Source organism: Vanellus vanellus (genome assembly GCF_965231255.1).
Source record: "Vanellus vanellus genome assembly, chromosome: 1".
Taxonomy (NCBI): Eukaryota; Metazoa; Chordata; class Aves; order Charadriiformes; family Charadriidae; genus Vanellus; species Vanellus vanellus.
The window spans coordinates 112,071,500-112,088,741 of NC_138905.1; the positions used below are offsets into that span (position 1 = coordinate 112,071,500).

Consider the following 17,242-nt stretch of genomic DNA (forward strand, 5'->3'; position numbering starts at 1 on the left):
GAAAAAAAAAAAGAAAAAGAAATGGTAGATTTTTAGGGGGGTATAGCATGTTTTATTAGACTAGCTAATATTCTTGGAAAAACGGGTTTTGTACTATATCTGAACTGCTATTCAAAAATACTGTGACTGTGGAAAAAAAGTTTGGTGTTTTATAGCTGAAATCAACATGCCACTTTATAACTTGGATTTAGACGTGTTCTTTCCTTACACCTTCTGGATTTTTTATATATGTGTTTTCAGTATAGACCCATCTCTAGTGTATACTTAACTCTGAAAACAAGTGAAGACTGTAAATTTTCCTGTGTTTATATCATTACAAGTATAGCTTTTATAGTTCATTCCCTAACCTTTCAATTCAAACTATAAACATCAGGCTTTATGGACTGAACAATTTGATTTCTGTGTGAAATATTCCCAGAGTATGTGTACTTACGTTTAATGTTACATTGCAGATGAACCACCAGGTTGTTCAAACAGTGTTCTCTAGAATGAAAGTGCAATTAAATCACAAGTATCTGCACATCAGGTAACACTAAATGTCTGTCAAATATACATACATACACATATATATCTATATAAATGTATATAAGCATGTATACACATATATAAGTACATTAGTTTATCAGTATCAAACTTAAATATAATATTTTGTCCTACATGTTTTAATCATATTTTAATTATAAATATACACGATATTATCTATAATATTAAATGTACACGTTCCTCTTCAATGAACACTTAACTAGCGTATGTTATGGAAATAAAAGTAGATTTCCCTTGTGTTTTAGGGGAATGAGTATCTGTCGGTGACAGATTCTCAATAAAATTTTAACTGCCTTTAGTATTTTTTCTACCTTTTGAGATGTTTTCAATGCTTTACCACTAGAGATCAGTGTGACCAAAGAATTTAAGAGGTTAGTTTGATATCACTGTATATTTTTACTAAGATTATAATGCACTGTGAAATATATAGCTGCATATACAGGGTTAGAAATTATTTAGCAGAATACAAAGCCAGAATCTGAAGAGCACAAGACCATAGATCAAAACTACTCAAGCATTTCTGATACCCAGAGGTTTTAAGATTATCTTCATAGCTTGTAATGAATCTAAACACTTGGGACAGTGTGTATGCTAGCAATTTAAATCTGATATGTACAGAAATATTTCAGAGAAAAAAAAAAAAGTCTGCCCACGGCTAGTTTACAGTATGCATTTCCACATCATTTTTAAATATAAAAAGGAAAGGATACTTTAAATGTGATAGAATATTATGTATCCCTCGCTATGTTTGCTCTAAAATTTGATATCTGTTGTGAGGGAAATAATGCATTTTGGCAATGGCATAGTGGTGCAAGAAGGGCAGGTGAGAAGTGTAACCACCCCCCACCTCCCCAGTTAATTCTTCACTACAGAAGGAGGTAAGAACGAGACATGCCTCCAGCCCTGAATAGTCTCACATAGCCACTTTCCACACCAAGATCAATGCATAATTTTAAAGCTGTGATTTAAAAAGTGGAAACGAAATTCTGTAATTTGTATTCAAATCTGTATTGACTTCATAAGGATGTCCCTCGGTAGTGAGACAAACATCAGAGAGGACAACCAGAAATGCATAAACCCACAGGAAACCAATACCATCTTCTGCATAAGCTTCATAGCAACTGAATACTCTTAACCAAGCTCCATCTATAGGCTTTAAAAGGGTGGTCGGCAGTACTGTATTTTAACTCCTTTATCTGGTGCTATGCTTTCTCTTAGGTAGATGCATAAACTAGACAAACTAACACTCAAGGTGTCAGATCTGTCCCAATTTCTTTACATTGAAGCAGGGAGTCACATGTAATGAGGATCTTCGCCCCATCACCAGTACCTACTGACTGCTTTAGTAGAAATTACTTCAGGGGCTTCTGCTTGTTCTTCTTTCTGAAGCTGTCTCCCAGTATGAAAAACATACTGGGAGATTGCCATCATCCTTCCTTGTCTGCACTTCAGTTCATCCATCCTCAGCTGCCTCTTGGTCAGCACTGGAGTGTCCAAAAGGCAACAGAGGTATCGCATGCGCTGAATACTCATCCTGTGTGTCTCTCTGAGTGTCATCTAGGAAGCAGCATGTGGGGCAGAAATCTGGAGAAGTTGGGACATCTGTGGGTGTGCTCTTCCCTTAGGACTGGCAAAAGCAATTATGCCTGTGGAATCTTCTCGCATATATTTTCAAGGCAGGATTTTGCCCTGTTACAAAGCTACCTTGCCAAGAAATACATTGTCTAAGGTCATCAGAGAACAGTTTTGCTGTCTCTGCCACCACAGTGTTCCAGTCCTATTGCACGTGCCCTCCTTTGCTTCAGTGGTATTTGTGCGTGAATAAAGACCAAAGACAATGTGAGAAATACATTTTATAATTTGATTACCGGTTAATGAATTTGGTGGTGTTGTTTTGTTTTGTTTTTTTCATTATCAGATCTGTACATATCATTCATTATATGTACAAAAAAGTGTGCACATCTGTAATGGTGTCACCCTGTAAAATGATTACTATCAGCTGTCCAGATGAAACATGGTAGAAGATACCTATTTCTGCAACAGAAATCCGACTAAGATGAATGAGCTTATTCCATTTCCTCCTGCATTAATCACTTTTTAGTGTTCAATAGATATTAACAGAAGACATCTTTAAATCTTTACGGCTCTTTAAGATCTCTTGTGGCAATGCTGGTTTAGACATCCACTCAAGAAAAGAAGAATAGCTTGCAATGATATTCCATTAGTTTAAGATACTTTCACCACCAGTGAGAATGATAAATATTTGAGATTAACGGAGTATAATTAGAACATAAAATGTATCTTTAAAAAAGTATTTTTTAAAATGTAGATAAAATACCACATAGCAAATTAAGAATTCTCTCCTGCTTTGTTACTCTCTGGTACGTTTATAAAGGAAACCTGAAAGAACATGGACTCTTGCCATCCTCAACATGGTTTCAGCATTTCAGCAATTAGATGCTAATTTTCTGCCTCGGTGCTTTTGGTAGGATTCCAGAAAAATGTGTATAATAAACCCTCTTATAAGCAGAAAGACAGTAATTGAAGTCATAATGTTGGTTTTTTTTTTTTTATTTGATGATGGCAAGACTTTCTCCTTTTGGAGATGTACTCCAAGTCCCAGAATTACCTGATAATATAATCCTGTGCTAATGTTACATTTTCATTTAATCTACAACTAATTCTATCACTTTATAGGACTCTTCAGAATCACTACAGCTGTTTTTTCCAACTAAAAAAGATTAGAATATAATCAAATGTATTCCAAGGATCATCTCACCTAATGATTCACTTCTATATCTGGAAACAAATCCAGAAGTCATTTTTGTGTGGGACTAATTTGTCTAAATATAGATACTTGTCTGTAGTAAGCAATCCACAGAGTCTTAAGTCTGTATCAATGCAGGTAATGGATTATAGACTCATGGATTATAGAATCATTGTATTTCAAGAGATGCCTTGATGGTTCACAATTTGGAGTGCTTATATTTCTCTATTGATTACAGAGAAAACCCAGTGTGATAACTACTATATCACCATGAGCGAATGCCACTCCATTTTAATTCTTCTACTATATTATATAATTTAGAGAATTCTAGATAAGAAATGTTTTGTATAAATAGCAGTATTTATCGTTTCCGCAGTAAACGTATAAAGACTTCACTTAAGATTGTACTGAATGCTAGCTAAAAATGTAGCAAGCATTTCTCTCCTTTAATATTTGCAATAGATGGACAAGAATGGAAGGGGGAAGAGTGAGTTAGTTGCCCAATGTTACACAGAATTCAGCAGTAGACAGAGAATAAAACCTAGATATGTTTATAGTCCAAACCTCATACAGAATTATGTTACCTCTCAGATAAACTCGAGCTAGAAACTCATGTATGAATGGCCACCACCATACTTCAAGTTATCCTTTCTATGAGGAAGAAACCTCACTCTACCCACCTTTTTGTAAATATTAGGCTGTGGTTAGCTGGTTTGGTGATGCTGACAAACGGGCCATCTCCAGTGAATAATACAGTTGATGACATATTTGCATCCCTGGAAGCAAAAGACACACATGCGTATTGGGAATGTTTGGGAAATTATTATGCTGGTAGAATAAACTGCATATTTTTTTCCCTGAAATAACAAATATCACGAGGCTTGAAACTCACATAGGTTAAAATATGACTCACCTACTTTCACTCTTCCATCTACGATTTCTAATGATACGATAATATTGAAAGAGACAGAAATTAATTATTTTAATAGCAGTAAATTATCAATTCCTGCTTTTCTGTGCCACAATGAAGTTTTTGCAGTAGCAATTCTTAAATGTATGGAGCCGAAACTTAGTATGCAAAATGGAACAATAGTAGCTGAAACTTGGAATATCACAGTTTTGAGGAGGGGTAATTACATTGATACCATACTTCTGTGCATAGAGAAGAAACAGAACTATATTTTATGTCATGAATCTAAAGGAATAAATGCTACCTTCCTTAGAAGTTAAGTTTCACCTCGTAGATCTGTTTAAATCAAAATAATTGTGGAATATGTCAAGGGTGTCATGTTTGCTATTGAACAGGACTGTTCCTCTGAAGTCGGGTGTACTCCGACTCACTTTTTTTGTCACGATGGTCTTTTGAACACCAAGACTTCTGTGTACAATTTGTGAGAGAAATTGTTTTCATGTTTACCACCCATATCCAGGTTTACTTTATAGCCCATTCTGCATCATATACTTTGTGATTCCGCAAATGACCAGCTTGGAACATACACCCAAGAAACATATTTGCTTTCTTTTGAGGAAGCATGGGGAAGAAAAGATAGCTGTAGTCAGACTATGCAAGTTTTTGGGGGGTCACAGCCTACTCCTGTCTGACCCTTCAGCCATACATATCTCAGGAGGAAGAAGAGAACCATTTGTGCAGGCTTAATACACATGGAGCACCTGTGTATCGAGGAAGTACCATCTCCCCTCTTTAAGTGCAGTAAATCTCATTCTCCTGGGAAGTATGAGGTCTAGAATCTGCCTGCCAATCTGCTGCGTATGGAGAGTAAGACTAGGCACAGGAGAAAGGAGGTGTCCAATAGCCCTGCTGTGCCACTGGGAGAGCTGTACGACCCAGCCTACTGAAAAAGTCGTTACTGCAGCATTTCTCAACCTGAAAATGACAAAGCCCAATTAATTCTCTCTCTAGATATATGTACAGCCTAGGGTACAGACTTTTTTTCAGTATAAAACACTAGTATACTAATATGTACTTCAGAGATTCCTCCAGAACCCTGTCTTGACCTTTTAGATGGTCCGAGAAAGTAGTAAAGTGCTAACCCAGGTAGGTAGAGTCAAATTCTACGATGAGGAACTTCACAGAGGCCAGTCTAATCACTGAGCTACGATAAGCGCAAATTTCTGTTAAAGGCACTAAGTTGTTTCTTGAGAAAGTTAGTGAGCAGGAGCTTTTACCAATGTGAAAAATGAGCATGCTACCAGGAAAAGCTTAGAGTATGTACCTTTATGAATATTACTGGCTTACATTTTCCATGGCACATTATATCAGGAAACTTCAACTGAGTGCATGTGTGTTTTACTAGGTTACTGTAACAGACCCCGTAATAGGGCAAACACTATAAAGCTTCCAAGTCAAAGCTTCCACCAACCTCATAATACTTGTAAAGATCTCTCATCTCACCTCAGTTTCTTTCTTGGTCTTTTTCAGCAAAGACTGAGCAAACTATTTCCCACTCTTCTGCTTCTTTTTTTTTTTTTTAATAAATGCTGAAATTTCTGGATTACAGTGTCGAACCTGTCTGAGCTTCTCTGTAAGCACAGGGGCTTTATTAAGATCCCCAGCTTTTTGAAATAAAATTTAAAGCCCTTTTTTGAGAATACCTTTGATAATTTCATTTGCTTTCTTTGTGTGCTGAAGCACACACAACTGGAAATTTCTAAGCTTTATGAGTGACTGCAAAAATCAATCCTCTACTCTTTTAATTAACTTATTGGTAAATGATAAGGGTTAAGCATTTCTGTAAATATAAGAAATCATACATGTTTCCTGAAGTTGTTCAGTTTAGTAACAAGAATATAGTTTGTTCTGCAGGTCCAGAAATGCAGTGTCACAGCTCTTTCATTTCTCTTAATGTAAATGGAAATGATCTTTTAGAAATCTTGCAGGTTGTCACAAAAATGGCCTTTTAGATGCTAACTTAGGTGTTAAGTAACCCTCATTTCATTCAACATGCTCACTAGGCAAAACTTACAGAAAACTTAGAGAATGGTCTCAGAAGTTTCTCACACAGAGATCTACAGAGACATCTGTGCAGTAAATTCCTCAGATATTATTGGTCCTCCTGTACCTGAATACTCTATGGATCATTATGATTTCAGTCGGTAACTCTGTCTCAGCTGTGCTCAGTAACATTCAGCAGTAGCAAATGTTGGGAAATATTCAGGTGATGTGGTACTGTGCTGAAAAAAAATATTCAGAAGAAGGACAGAAGTGCTACAATTCTTTTCCCTGTTAAAAAAAAAAAAAAAAAAACAACTCAAAAAAAACCTAAAAAAAACCCCAAAAGAACTCTACAAAAACAGCACACAGAAAAAACCCAAGACAAAAACCCCAACACATTTCTTATTTGAAGAAAATATGTTTGCATATTTTATAATTTATTGTTTAGTTCTCAGGCTGCGAGATGTTTGCAGTTTGTTTAATGTTGGTTTGAGTCACAGGGCAGTGTTCCTGTTTCATCCGCTGATTTTCTGACAGTTAGAAAAACAAACAATGAAGAATACTAGAGAATTACAAATAGCAAACACTTTCTTTGGCATAAAAAAGCTTTGTTTACATGTGGATTCATATGAAGAGCTGCTGTTTTCTAAATGCTTGTGTGCACACAATTTTTTATATGAAAATTTGCAAATTCTAAATAAAAGTAACCTCTCTATACTCTCTGGATTTGAAATGAAGCTTCTTAAGCAATGGGTTTAAGCCAAGCTTACTAGCAGTGTCTGATCCTAAGCTGTGGACCTACAAATCCAAAAAAATTCATTGAGACTTCTATGACTTTCAGGTCAAAGTGCACATTATTACTTGGTGACAAGTGACATGAAATTAAGTTGATCATCATGTTATCAGGACTGTCCTAATTGTGGTCCTTAATGGTGCAAACAGAGCCTGAACACACTGAGAAACAGGTTCGTTCTTACATCCATCACATGGCTCTCATTGGCTCTACAGCAGAATAAGATCTATGCTGTCTGTTTATTATCCTAATTTATGCATCAGAATAAAAATTCTTCGTACATAAATTTTGGGGGATTATTGCCACCCCTTTCAGGCCATATGTTATATTCTCAGCACACTGGAGAACCTGGGTCTGACAGTCAAAGACTATTTTCTGAGGTGTCTCAAGGAGCAAGGCAAATAGCTACTACTGACCATTCACGGAATCACGGAGTTTTCAGTGTTGGAAGGGACCTCTAGAGATCATCTAGTCCAACTCCCCTGCTAAAGCAGGATTGCCCAGAGCGCATTACTCAGGACTGCATCCAGGCGGGTCTTGAAAATCTCCAGGGAAGGGGACTCCACAACCTCCCTGGGCAGCCTGTTCCAGTGCTCTGTCACCCTCACCGTAAAGAATTTTTTTCGTGTTTTTGAATGGAACTTCCTATGTTCCATCTGTTAGTTCCTTCGTAAGTGAGGAGGATGAAAACCTAACTGACCTGTCTCAAACAAGACATAGTATTCCAATGAACTCATTTCCTCCTCAAGAATTTCATGAGGTCATGAAAAAAATAGACCACAGGGTTGAGAGCTAGTCCTAAACTCTCAGTCCTTGTTGGACTTTTGGGTATGGCAAAATCTCAAGGTCTGCCCCCATTCCTGGGTACAGTTCAGTAAAGACCCATCTGGCTCTGGTCCCAGAGAAACAAGCATGTTTCACACCAGACCAGTAGAATCATAAAATCGTAGAATACCAGGTTAGAAGGGACCTCAAGGATCATCTGGTCCAACCTTAAATGGTGAAATAATGGTGAAAAGCTCAAAGTATGATTTTGTTGGTTCAAGGAAGAGCGATGCTAACAATACTCAGATTTTGTCAGTGTTATCAGATGCACACAGTTACAAGTGGAAACTGAGCAAAGGATCTTGTTCAGGTTCCTCAAGAGCATCAATTCCTGCAACTTGCACTCCAGACTCATTAAGAATATTTGTAAATGATTTGCCTAAGCTATATTTCGTAGATGAACACATAGGCGGATTTGCTTCCTGTTTGGCACATATCACAAATGCGACAGCCACATATTTGAAAAAATGAGGCAAAAGGATTCACATGTGTGATTTATTAGAATCTAGGTGGAACATCGTGCTTTCTAGCCCAACCCAGCTACATAAATAATCAGGATATGCTACCTATCATTTCAGTCCTTTTCATAAATTAAACAGTAAAAGAGAGTAGCAAATGTATAAGCAATTAACAGGAAAAGTAGATTGTCCGAGATGAATCTTAGCCTCTTCCTCTAACAAAGCATGATTCTAGGTAATTATTCATAGAGGAGCATGAGGTATAGACTACTCAAGACCTGTTATTACAAACATCCATTTAGCAACAAATATGGCACCGCTTATTAATAAATATGCTGCTACAGTACAGGGGGATTCAGGGAAGGCAGAAATAACATGCTGCTTACAAGAGTTATATATATGAAATTTTTATTTTATTCTATTCTCGAGGATCAGTACACCCAGGATACGAGCATGCAGTGGAATTTAGGTTTTAAAAATACTTTTTCTTGGTGATGGGAATATGTAATAAACTGAGAAACAGAATTAAAAAGAAGTAACTAGGAAACCTAATAGGATTTTTTTAACAAGTATATCTGACTAGTTTATAGAGACAAACTGAAACGTATTGCTACCAAGACAAAAGCGTAAGTAATTTTTAAAAGGTAATAGAAAGTACAATGGAAGACAAAGTTCACTGAAGCCTATCAAATATAAAAATGTAAATCAAACCAACAGACCATAAAATTACTAGTGTCCAGTAGTTATAGAGGGACAGGAGGCAGGGGAGGAGGAGAAAGAATCAGATGAAGGCAGCTACTGGCCACTGTAAAGGGCAAGGTATTTGACTAGAAGAACGTTTAGTCATAGTTTGTATGTTCTTATATGCATGTGTAAATGAGATAACTACATACATAAAATACAATCAGGAGTTGTACTTGCAGGTGTCTGATATTTACATAAATGCAGTACCTACCCAAAGGGAAAGAAATAAAAAAACAAACCAGCACACATTCATCCAATGACTAAAAATATTTTCAAATAACACTTGGATATTTTTCTAAGTCCTCCTAACTCTGTGATTTCTACAATTAATTTATGAGAGGGGCATTTGCAGGCATCCTACTTTGGTCAGATACCAACATAATGAATTGCAAGCTTAGAATTTAATTTGATTATTACTTGGATGAGCGACATTCCCTAAAAACCTCAGCACCGTAGGAAAGCTATTTGTTATTGAGTGGATAGCAGTGAAGTTGTGTACAGTGTAAGCGAGGCCATAATTTAGGCCATAAATTTTACCATAGATTGAAAAATACAACACTTCTGCACTCAGCCTTCCCCACCTCTTCCCTGGAAATTCTGCTGAACAGTGACTGAAGCCAAACCTATTTTTTAAGTCATATACTTCCCTCCTCCCTCTCCCTCCCTAAGTATTTCAAGAGAAATAGAGTTTCCTCTCCCAACAGCTCAAGTCTAATGAGAAGTATGAAATGTACCGGGAGCCCAATAGCAGAATACCCAAGTGATTATCTTGAATTTACTTGAAATGAACATTAGTGTGATAGCAGATTAGCCAAGGTTGCTGTTTGCTCCAGCTTTACTCTTGAGCCATGCTCATAAAAGCAAAGATAAGAATGGTGACATAGAGTGATAAAAGACTAATACCTCCACATCAGTCTCCCAATGTTCTCCAATATGTATCCTCATGCCTAATCTGCCATATTCAGAGTCATAAGTCCTGTAATGAATGCCATCAAAACAGGGTTTGCAAAACTTACTTACAAATTTGTTGGCAGACCAAGAACTTCACCTGCCACAGAAAAATATGTTTGCCCTTTTCTTGGATGGAAAAGATACCAGTAAAATGATGAGGAAAATACCAATATACAGACTCAACAAACCTGCAAACATGTTACGTGGGCAAAATATTTTTCACTCACCCAAACCCCAGCAGCTGGCAAACACTGGCTGAAATCTGTTCATTCCAATCATTTGCACACGCCAGATGCCACGTCTTCCCAATTCTGGCCTGTACCAGCCCTTCAGTAGTTAGAGAACCATTAAGCAATCTCACTGTAGACCAAAATGGACAGAAACATTTCAGATAGGTGGTAAACCACCCTTGCCCCCACCCAAGCCAACAGAAATGTAATACAAACAGATTTATTATTGCCAGCAAAGAACAAAAAAAATTTAAATATGTTACAGCAGTAATAAACCCAGCATCTCCAGGATGTTGTGTTCCCACAGGAAGGAAATGTTATTGTTATCTCCTATATTTCTGCCACAGGTGAGTTTCATGCCCTGTATTTTGCAAATGTCTCACGCATAGACAATAAACAGTACATTTTCCATCAACTCTACCAATGTTTTTTCTTAGCCAGCATTATGTAATTTCCACATACTGTGTGAAGCTTTAGCTACATGATGCTCAGTAACACTGGTTGGGAGTAAGGTTAAAATCAGAACTGACAGAAATATCGCCTTTTCCACTTCCAATTGCTATGAGAATTTTCACTGTTTTCATTAGAGCTTTAGTTAAAATATACACACACACAAATAATAAAAGCTGCCTTAAAACCAATCTTCTATCAGAACTTTTCCCAAAGCAAAATATTCACAACAAAAATTCAGAAACTCGTTAAGTATTTGGTGAAAAAATCTTATGCTATTGGCATAGTGACTAAAGAAGTTGAACCATAAGGTTTAAGAAGATCAATAGAATCCAATATGTCTTAGGAGCTACAGCTGCATTTCAGGCACACGACAGTTATTACCAGCGTGAAGCAGGGAAAAACAAACAATGCATTTGAAATTTACTGGTTGCCAAAATATTTTGTTTTTAAATCTCAGTTGTTCAGAAAAACTTTTTCCACCAAAATATTTCCACAGAAAAATGAAGTGTACCTACTATAGTGATTAATTAACGGCAAACCTCAATCATGAAAAATCTCAGAATTTCATGTACTGTGAGATTTCTCCAAATTACTTTTGACATCTCTCCTCTCTTCTACTTGAACTATAATTCCTTTTCCTTTCTCCTCGTCACATTCATGTTCTTCTCCAAATACACTGTTGTTAAGGAATAAGAGAGTCACTGAACACTCAATAACTGCTTAATTCAAATGTCATATATTTTAGAATTCTGCAAAGGAAAATATATCCAATGCCTTTTCTTTGCAGTCCCTGGGAAGTTTCAGAAGTTGGAGTATTTGAAAATTACAGTTTGTCTAGTTCAAATTGTCACTTCTGCCAAGAAATTGAAATTGGTTTCAGGAAAATGAGCAAGACTTTTGGAAACTGAGAAGACTCAATGTGTGGATGTCTAATTGAATTTTCATTTTATTTTAAGGCTTAGATTGATTCAGCCAATGTTTGGATTAAATGGGTTTTTGGAAACAATTCTCCCAGTCCTTTAATGTGAGGTAATTTGTTATGAAGTAATAGACAATCTATGGCAAAATAAATCTCTGGGAAAATGTATATCATGTTAATATAGGTGATGGTTACCTTGTTCACATCTTCTTTAGCAATGGCTCGAAAAACCCATTCAAGTCCTCTTTGCTTAAGAAGAAGCTGAAGTGAATTTTATTCTATGTATTTTAAAGGAAGAATATGTTTGCAACAAAATAGCTAATTGTATTAATGCAAAGAGTGAATCCATGCCTTTGGACATATATGTATGTATCAATATATTTGTGTATATATATATGAATATATATATTTATGCATGTAAAATATGCTGAAATCAATGGGAACTGTCAGCACCCATCCAAGGATCTCTAGCAGTCCTATTTAAAACAAAGGAAGATGATGTTGTACTGAGCTTAAAAGCCCATTTTCAACTCTTCCATTAGTGCTCCATAATAGATTGTTAGCAAAACACTTTGTCAGAAAGAGCAGTTTAATTTCTGTGCTAGGCCCAACATGATTTCAACATCAGTTTTACATTAAAATTATTGTTTAGAGAATGCTATTTCCATGTTATGCAAGATGAAGCCATAAACTGTTCACCTACATTTTGGAAAGAAGAATTTTACCAGAGGATTAAGCAGTAGCAGCTGTTGATCTTGTTGGTGTAGGAACACACACATCCACTATGAGCAACGGATGCTGCTTTTGCCATCCTTTCTCCCTATGGCAATGTCTCCACAAGATGGTGTCCAGGCAGGCTGGAGGGTGCCACATGCTGCAGTTTGGCTTCACACCCACAAGAATATTTGGGAATTTCCATCAAGAAGCCTCTTATTCTCTGCCCTACACTGCAGAATTCAAACTGTTGTGAAACTCTAATTACAGAAAAAATTGATAGAATTTGGGAATATGAAATGGATATAGAAGGAAAATATGCAATGAGTTTTCATTTAATATTGAAGCTGTTATAAGCAGCCAGAGTTTTAAGCAGAGAGGAACTTCCTACCTTTTCCAGAGATCTTCACCAGCTTACATAGACTATCTCAGAAAAGTGACTTTGTTTTTTTTGGCCCTGTCAAACTCAACAAGGTACTGCTGTGTAAATTGACATGGCATGCATGCAGCTGCAGTAATTTACTCTGAGGTTTTGTGGCTGTTTTCCTAGGTAATTCCTACCAAATATGCAAGCATTCCTTCTCTTTGTATAAAGGAACCTTACCACACTTTGCTTCATCAGAGACATCTTCACACTGAGGTAGGTTGTCACAAAGGTTATGCAATGGTATACACTCCCCACTACCACACTGATGCTCGTCACTTGCACAAGCTCCTGAAGGAAAACAGAAACGGAAAATTAGTCTGTAATTACGAGGAAGATTGATGTTCACTGGAGATCATACAGTTGACCTGAAAGAAAAATTAAGTGGATAGTATGCAGAACCTTTAATTTCCTTTTCTTTCCTTTCCTATCCATCTCTTTTCTAAACTAAAGATTATTTTCAGATAAATAGAAGATAATTACACAAAATATTCTATAAGCAGCTGGGAGAAGTCTCACAGTCACTAGCAGTGTGGGGGACTTCAACTTGGCGACTGCTGGAAATACAATACAGCAGAAAGGAAACAGCCCAGGAGGTTCCTGGAGTGCGTTGAAGATAACTTCCTGACAGAGCTGGTGAGGGAGCCAACTAGGGAAGGCACCCTGCTAGACCTGTTGTTTGTGAACAAAGAAGGCCTTGTGGGTGATGTAATGGTGGGAGGCTGTCTTGGGCATTATGATCAAGAAATTATAGAGTTTTCAATTCTCGGATAAGTAAGGAGGGGAGCTAGCAGAATTGCTACCCAAGAATACCAGAGGGCAGACTTTGGCCTGTTTAGGGGCCTGGTTGACAGAGTCCCATGGGAGGCATTCCTGAAGGGCAAAGGAGTCCAGAAAGGCTGGACATTCTTCAAGAAGGAAATCTTAAAAGTGCAGGAGCAGGCTGTCCCCATGTGCCAAAAGACAAGACAGCGGGGAAGAAGACTGGCTTGGCTGAACAGAGAGCTTTGGCTGAAACTCAGGAGAAAAGAGAGAGTTTATGACCTTTGGAAGAAGGGGCAGGCAACTTAGGAGGACTACAAGGATGTTGTGAGGTTATGCAGGGAGAAAATTAGAAGGTCCAAAGCCCCACTAGAACTTACTCTGGCCATGGCCATAAAAGACAATAAAAACTGTTTCTATAAATACATTAACAACAAAAGGAGGGCTAAGGAGAATCTCTATCCTATATTGGATATGGGGGGAAATATAGTGACAAAAGATGAGGAAAAGGCTGAGATATTTAATGCCTTCTTTACCTCAGTTTTTAATAGTAAGACCAGTTGTTCTCAGGGTACCCAGCCCCCTGAGCTGGAAGAGAGGGACAGGGACAGGGAGCAGAATACAGTCCCCATAAGGCGAAGCAAAATGATTAGCCACTTAGGTACATACAAGTCTACAGAGCCAGATGGAATCCACCCAAGAGTACTGTGGGAGCTGGTGGAGGTGTTTACCAAGCCACTTTCAATAATTTGTAAGTAGTCCTGGCTAACCAAGGAGGTCACAGTTGATTGGAAGATAGCAAAGGTCAGGCCAATGTACAAGAAGGACTACGAGGAGGATCCAGGGAACTACTGGCTTGTCAGTGTGATGTCAGTTTCGGGGAAGGTTATGGAGCAGGCCATCTTGACTGCTGGCACATGGCATGTGCAGGACAACCAGTTGATCAAGCCCAGTCAGCATGGGTTCATGAAAGGCAGGTCCTGCTTGACTAATATGGTCTTCTTCTACGATAAGTTGACCAGCTTAGTGGATGAGGGAAAGGCTGTGGATAGTGTCTACCTAGACTTTAGGAAAGCCTTTGACGCTGTTTCCCACAGCATTCACCTGGAGAAACTGGCTGCTCATGGCTTGGATAGGTGTATGCTTCACTGGGCTAAAAACTGGCTGGAAGGCTGGGCCCAAAGAGTTGCGGTGAATAAAGTCAGATCCAGTTGATGGCTGGTCACAAGTGGTGTTCCCCACGGCTCAGCATTGGGGCCAGTTCTGTTTGTCTTTATCAATGACCTGGAAGAGGGGATCGAGTGCACCCTCAGTAAGTTGGCAGATGACACCAAGTTGGGCAGGAGTGTTGATTTGCTGGAGGGTAGGAAGGCTCTACAGAACAATCCAGACAGGTTGGATCAATGGATCGAGGCCAATGGTATGAGATTCAACAAGGCCGAGTGCCGGGTCCTGCACTTGGGTCACAACAACCCCATGCAGCACTGCAGACTTGGGGAAGAGTTGCTGGAAACCTGCCCAGTGGAAAAGAACCTGCGGGTGTTGGTTGAAAGCTGGCTGAGTACAAGCCAGAGATGTGCCAAGGCAGCCAAGAAGGGCAGTAGCATCCTGGCCTGTATCATAAATAATGTGATGAGCAGGACTAGGGAAGTGATTGTCCCCCTGTACTCGGCACTGGTGAGGCCGCACCTCAAGTACTGTGCTCAGTTTTGGGCTCCTTCCTCACTACGAGAAAGACATTGAGGTGCTGGAGCACATCCAGAGAAAGGCACATATTCATGTAAAATGATTAATTCTTCAGTCAGTATGGCCTTTTGTAAAATATGGAAGCAAAAGAACACGGTCTTTTTCTCACAGATTTTCACACATTCAGTGTCCATAATTGGTACTAGATTGTCCATGGAACTTAGGTTTTTTATTATATTATATGCTGCCAAAAAGCATTTCTTTTCAAAGTATACTTCATTTTAAAAAACCTCAATATTTCATGGAAAAAAAAAATAAAAAATCTGCTTTCCTTGTAAAATTGATTTATTTACTGACAATTCTTTTATCCTTGGGCCTGCATGCTAATTATATTAGTCTCTGTCCTTTGGCTGCAACCAACATGAATAAGCATAATTCTTTTGCAAATGGAACCTCTGTAATATATTTAAACCAGAATTGGCAATGGCCACTTTAAGAACTTAGCAAAACATGGGCAAAGATGGCTCAGCAAAGATGCTGAACCAGATAAAGTAAAAGGCATAGTGTAGCTGGACTGAACAAATGTGACAGAGAAGGTAAAACAAGAAGCAGTAAAATGGTCAAATGTCCATATGAACCTACCTCTCAGTCTTGCACAAGGGGACTAAATGGAGTTGATTTTACAAAGGTAAATCAATGGTTATTTTTTAAAAAAATATTACGAAAATTAATATTATTATTACAGTTAGTCTATAAAAAAACTGCAGGTAGCTGAACATGCTGGGAGACACTTGCCTTTTATGATATTTAAAGTAAGAAAAAGAGCGTAGAGTGTAGAGTGTTGACTTTCTGTTCATGCAAAATGAATGGTATTTCACACATCTCTGAATGCATACTGCTTTATCTTGCTGTTTTTCCTGCTGTCGGAGTTCCACAAAAGTAATACAAAGCCTCTAATTAATTCCATCAAGATTTGGCCCAGAGTTAGTGTAAGTATTTGTACTGGTAAGCATATTGCTGTTCCATGTACTTTACCATTTGGCTCCATTTCTCATGTTTTTGGAGAGCTGATTTCTGAATCACTTATATAAGTGATAAGACTAATTGAAGTCTCCAACAAAACCAGGAATCTTTCAGAAGGGGACTGGCTGGGACCAGAAATACTGTTGTCCAAATATTTAAAAGACTAGCTCTTTCCGGATCCTTCACACGCTAAAGGCCAAATTTTTAAAGATGCAAGATGGACCATATTGCAAACATTAATCAGAGTTACCATAAACATTTTTCTCTTCTAGTGGATGTGATCGATAATATTTTACAAATGCATTTAAACACACATTAATGACACACTGTATGTGTCACAAAGTGGTGTTCTTTTCTGGTGCTTGTATAGGGAATTGTTCATATTTGCCCTCAACATTTAAGTAGTTTGTGGTCAAAATACTAACTCAATTTTTCAGGTAATATCACAGAGTTGCAGATGATACAGACATTGGTCCAGCTACACTCAGGCAAAAACCCTGTCACTTTTCATGCTAGAAAACATAAAGTACAGATGGGTAACCGTTAGGCTTTTTCTCTTTAACTTCATATTTCTGTTGATCAAGGTCTGAGAGTCACCTTCCACTCTTCACTTTTTCTCGAACATATTTGACCAGTGATATAACCTTTTAAATACAAGGGGTCATATGCTTACCTAGATGGTAGCCAGCAGTAAAGTTTGCAAGAAATCCCTTCTTTGTTACAGACTTGTCCGTAAGGAGGATTACTGTCATCTGGTTTGTTGTAGAGAAGACATCTGGCAATGGGTCTTGTCCTGTATAGACAGCTATTCTCCAGGAGAACATGAATACATTGTTCTTATGCATTTCAGAACTTTTTGGCTTCAAAAGCAAACACTGCTACGACATGAAAGCAAACACTGCTACGACATGGTAACCTAACTGTTACCAGACTGCAATGATCAAAGCTCATCCCCAAATTTGACACAACGGTACAGAAAAATAAGATTCAACTCAGA

At 37.9% G+C, this 17,242-nt stretch overlaps 1 protein-coding gene across 1 annotated transcript in view; it reads right to left on the minus strand.

Moving 5' to 3' along the window:
• TMPRSS15 (transmembrane serine protease 15) overlaps positions 1 to 17,242 on the minus strand; it is a gene marked incomplete at both ends in the record, with an annotated part of 59,894 nt that overhangs the window by 5,640 nt on the left and 37,012 nt on the right. Inside the window, 5 exons of the mRNA XM_082489243.1 lie at positions 434 to 483; positions 3,991 to 4,086; positions 10,262 to 10,394; positions 12,955 to 13,065; positions 16,919 to 17,050. Of these exons, the coding sequence (XP_082345369.1) occupies positions 434 to 483; positions 3,991 to 4,086; positions 10,262 to 10,394; positions 12,955 to 13,065; positions 16,919 to 17,050 (522 nt within the window). The remainder of the gene's footprint in view (positions 1 to 433; positions 484 to 3,990; positions 4,087 to 10,261; positions 10,395 to 12,954; positions 13,066 to 16,918; positions 17,051 to 17,242) is intronic.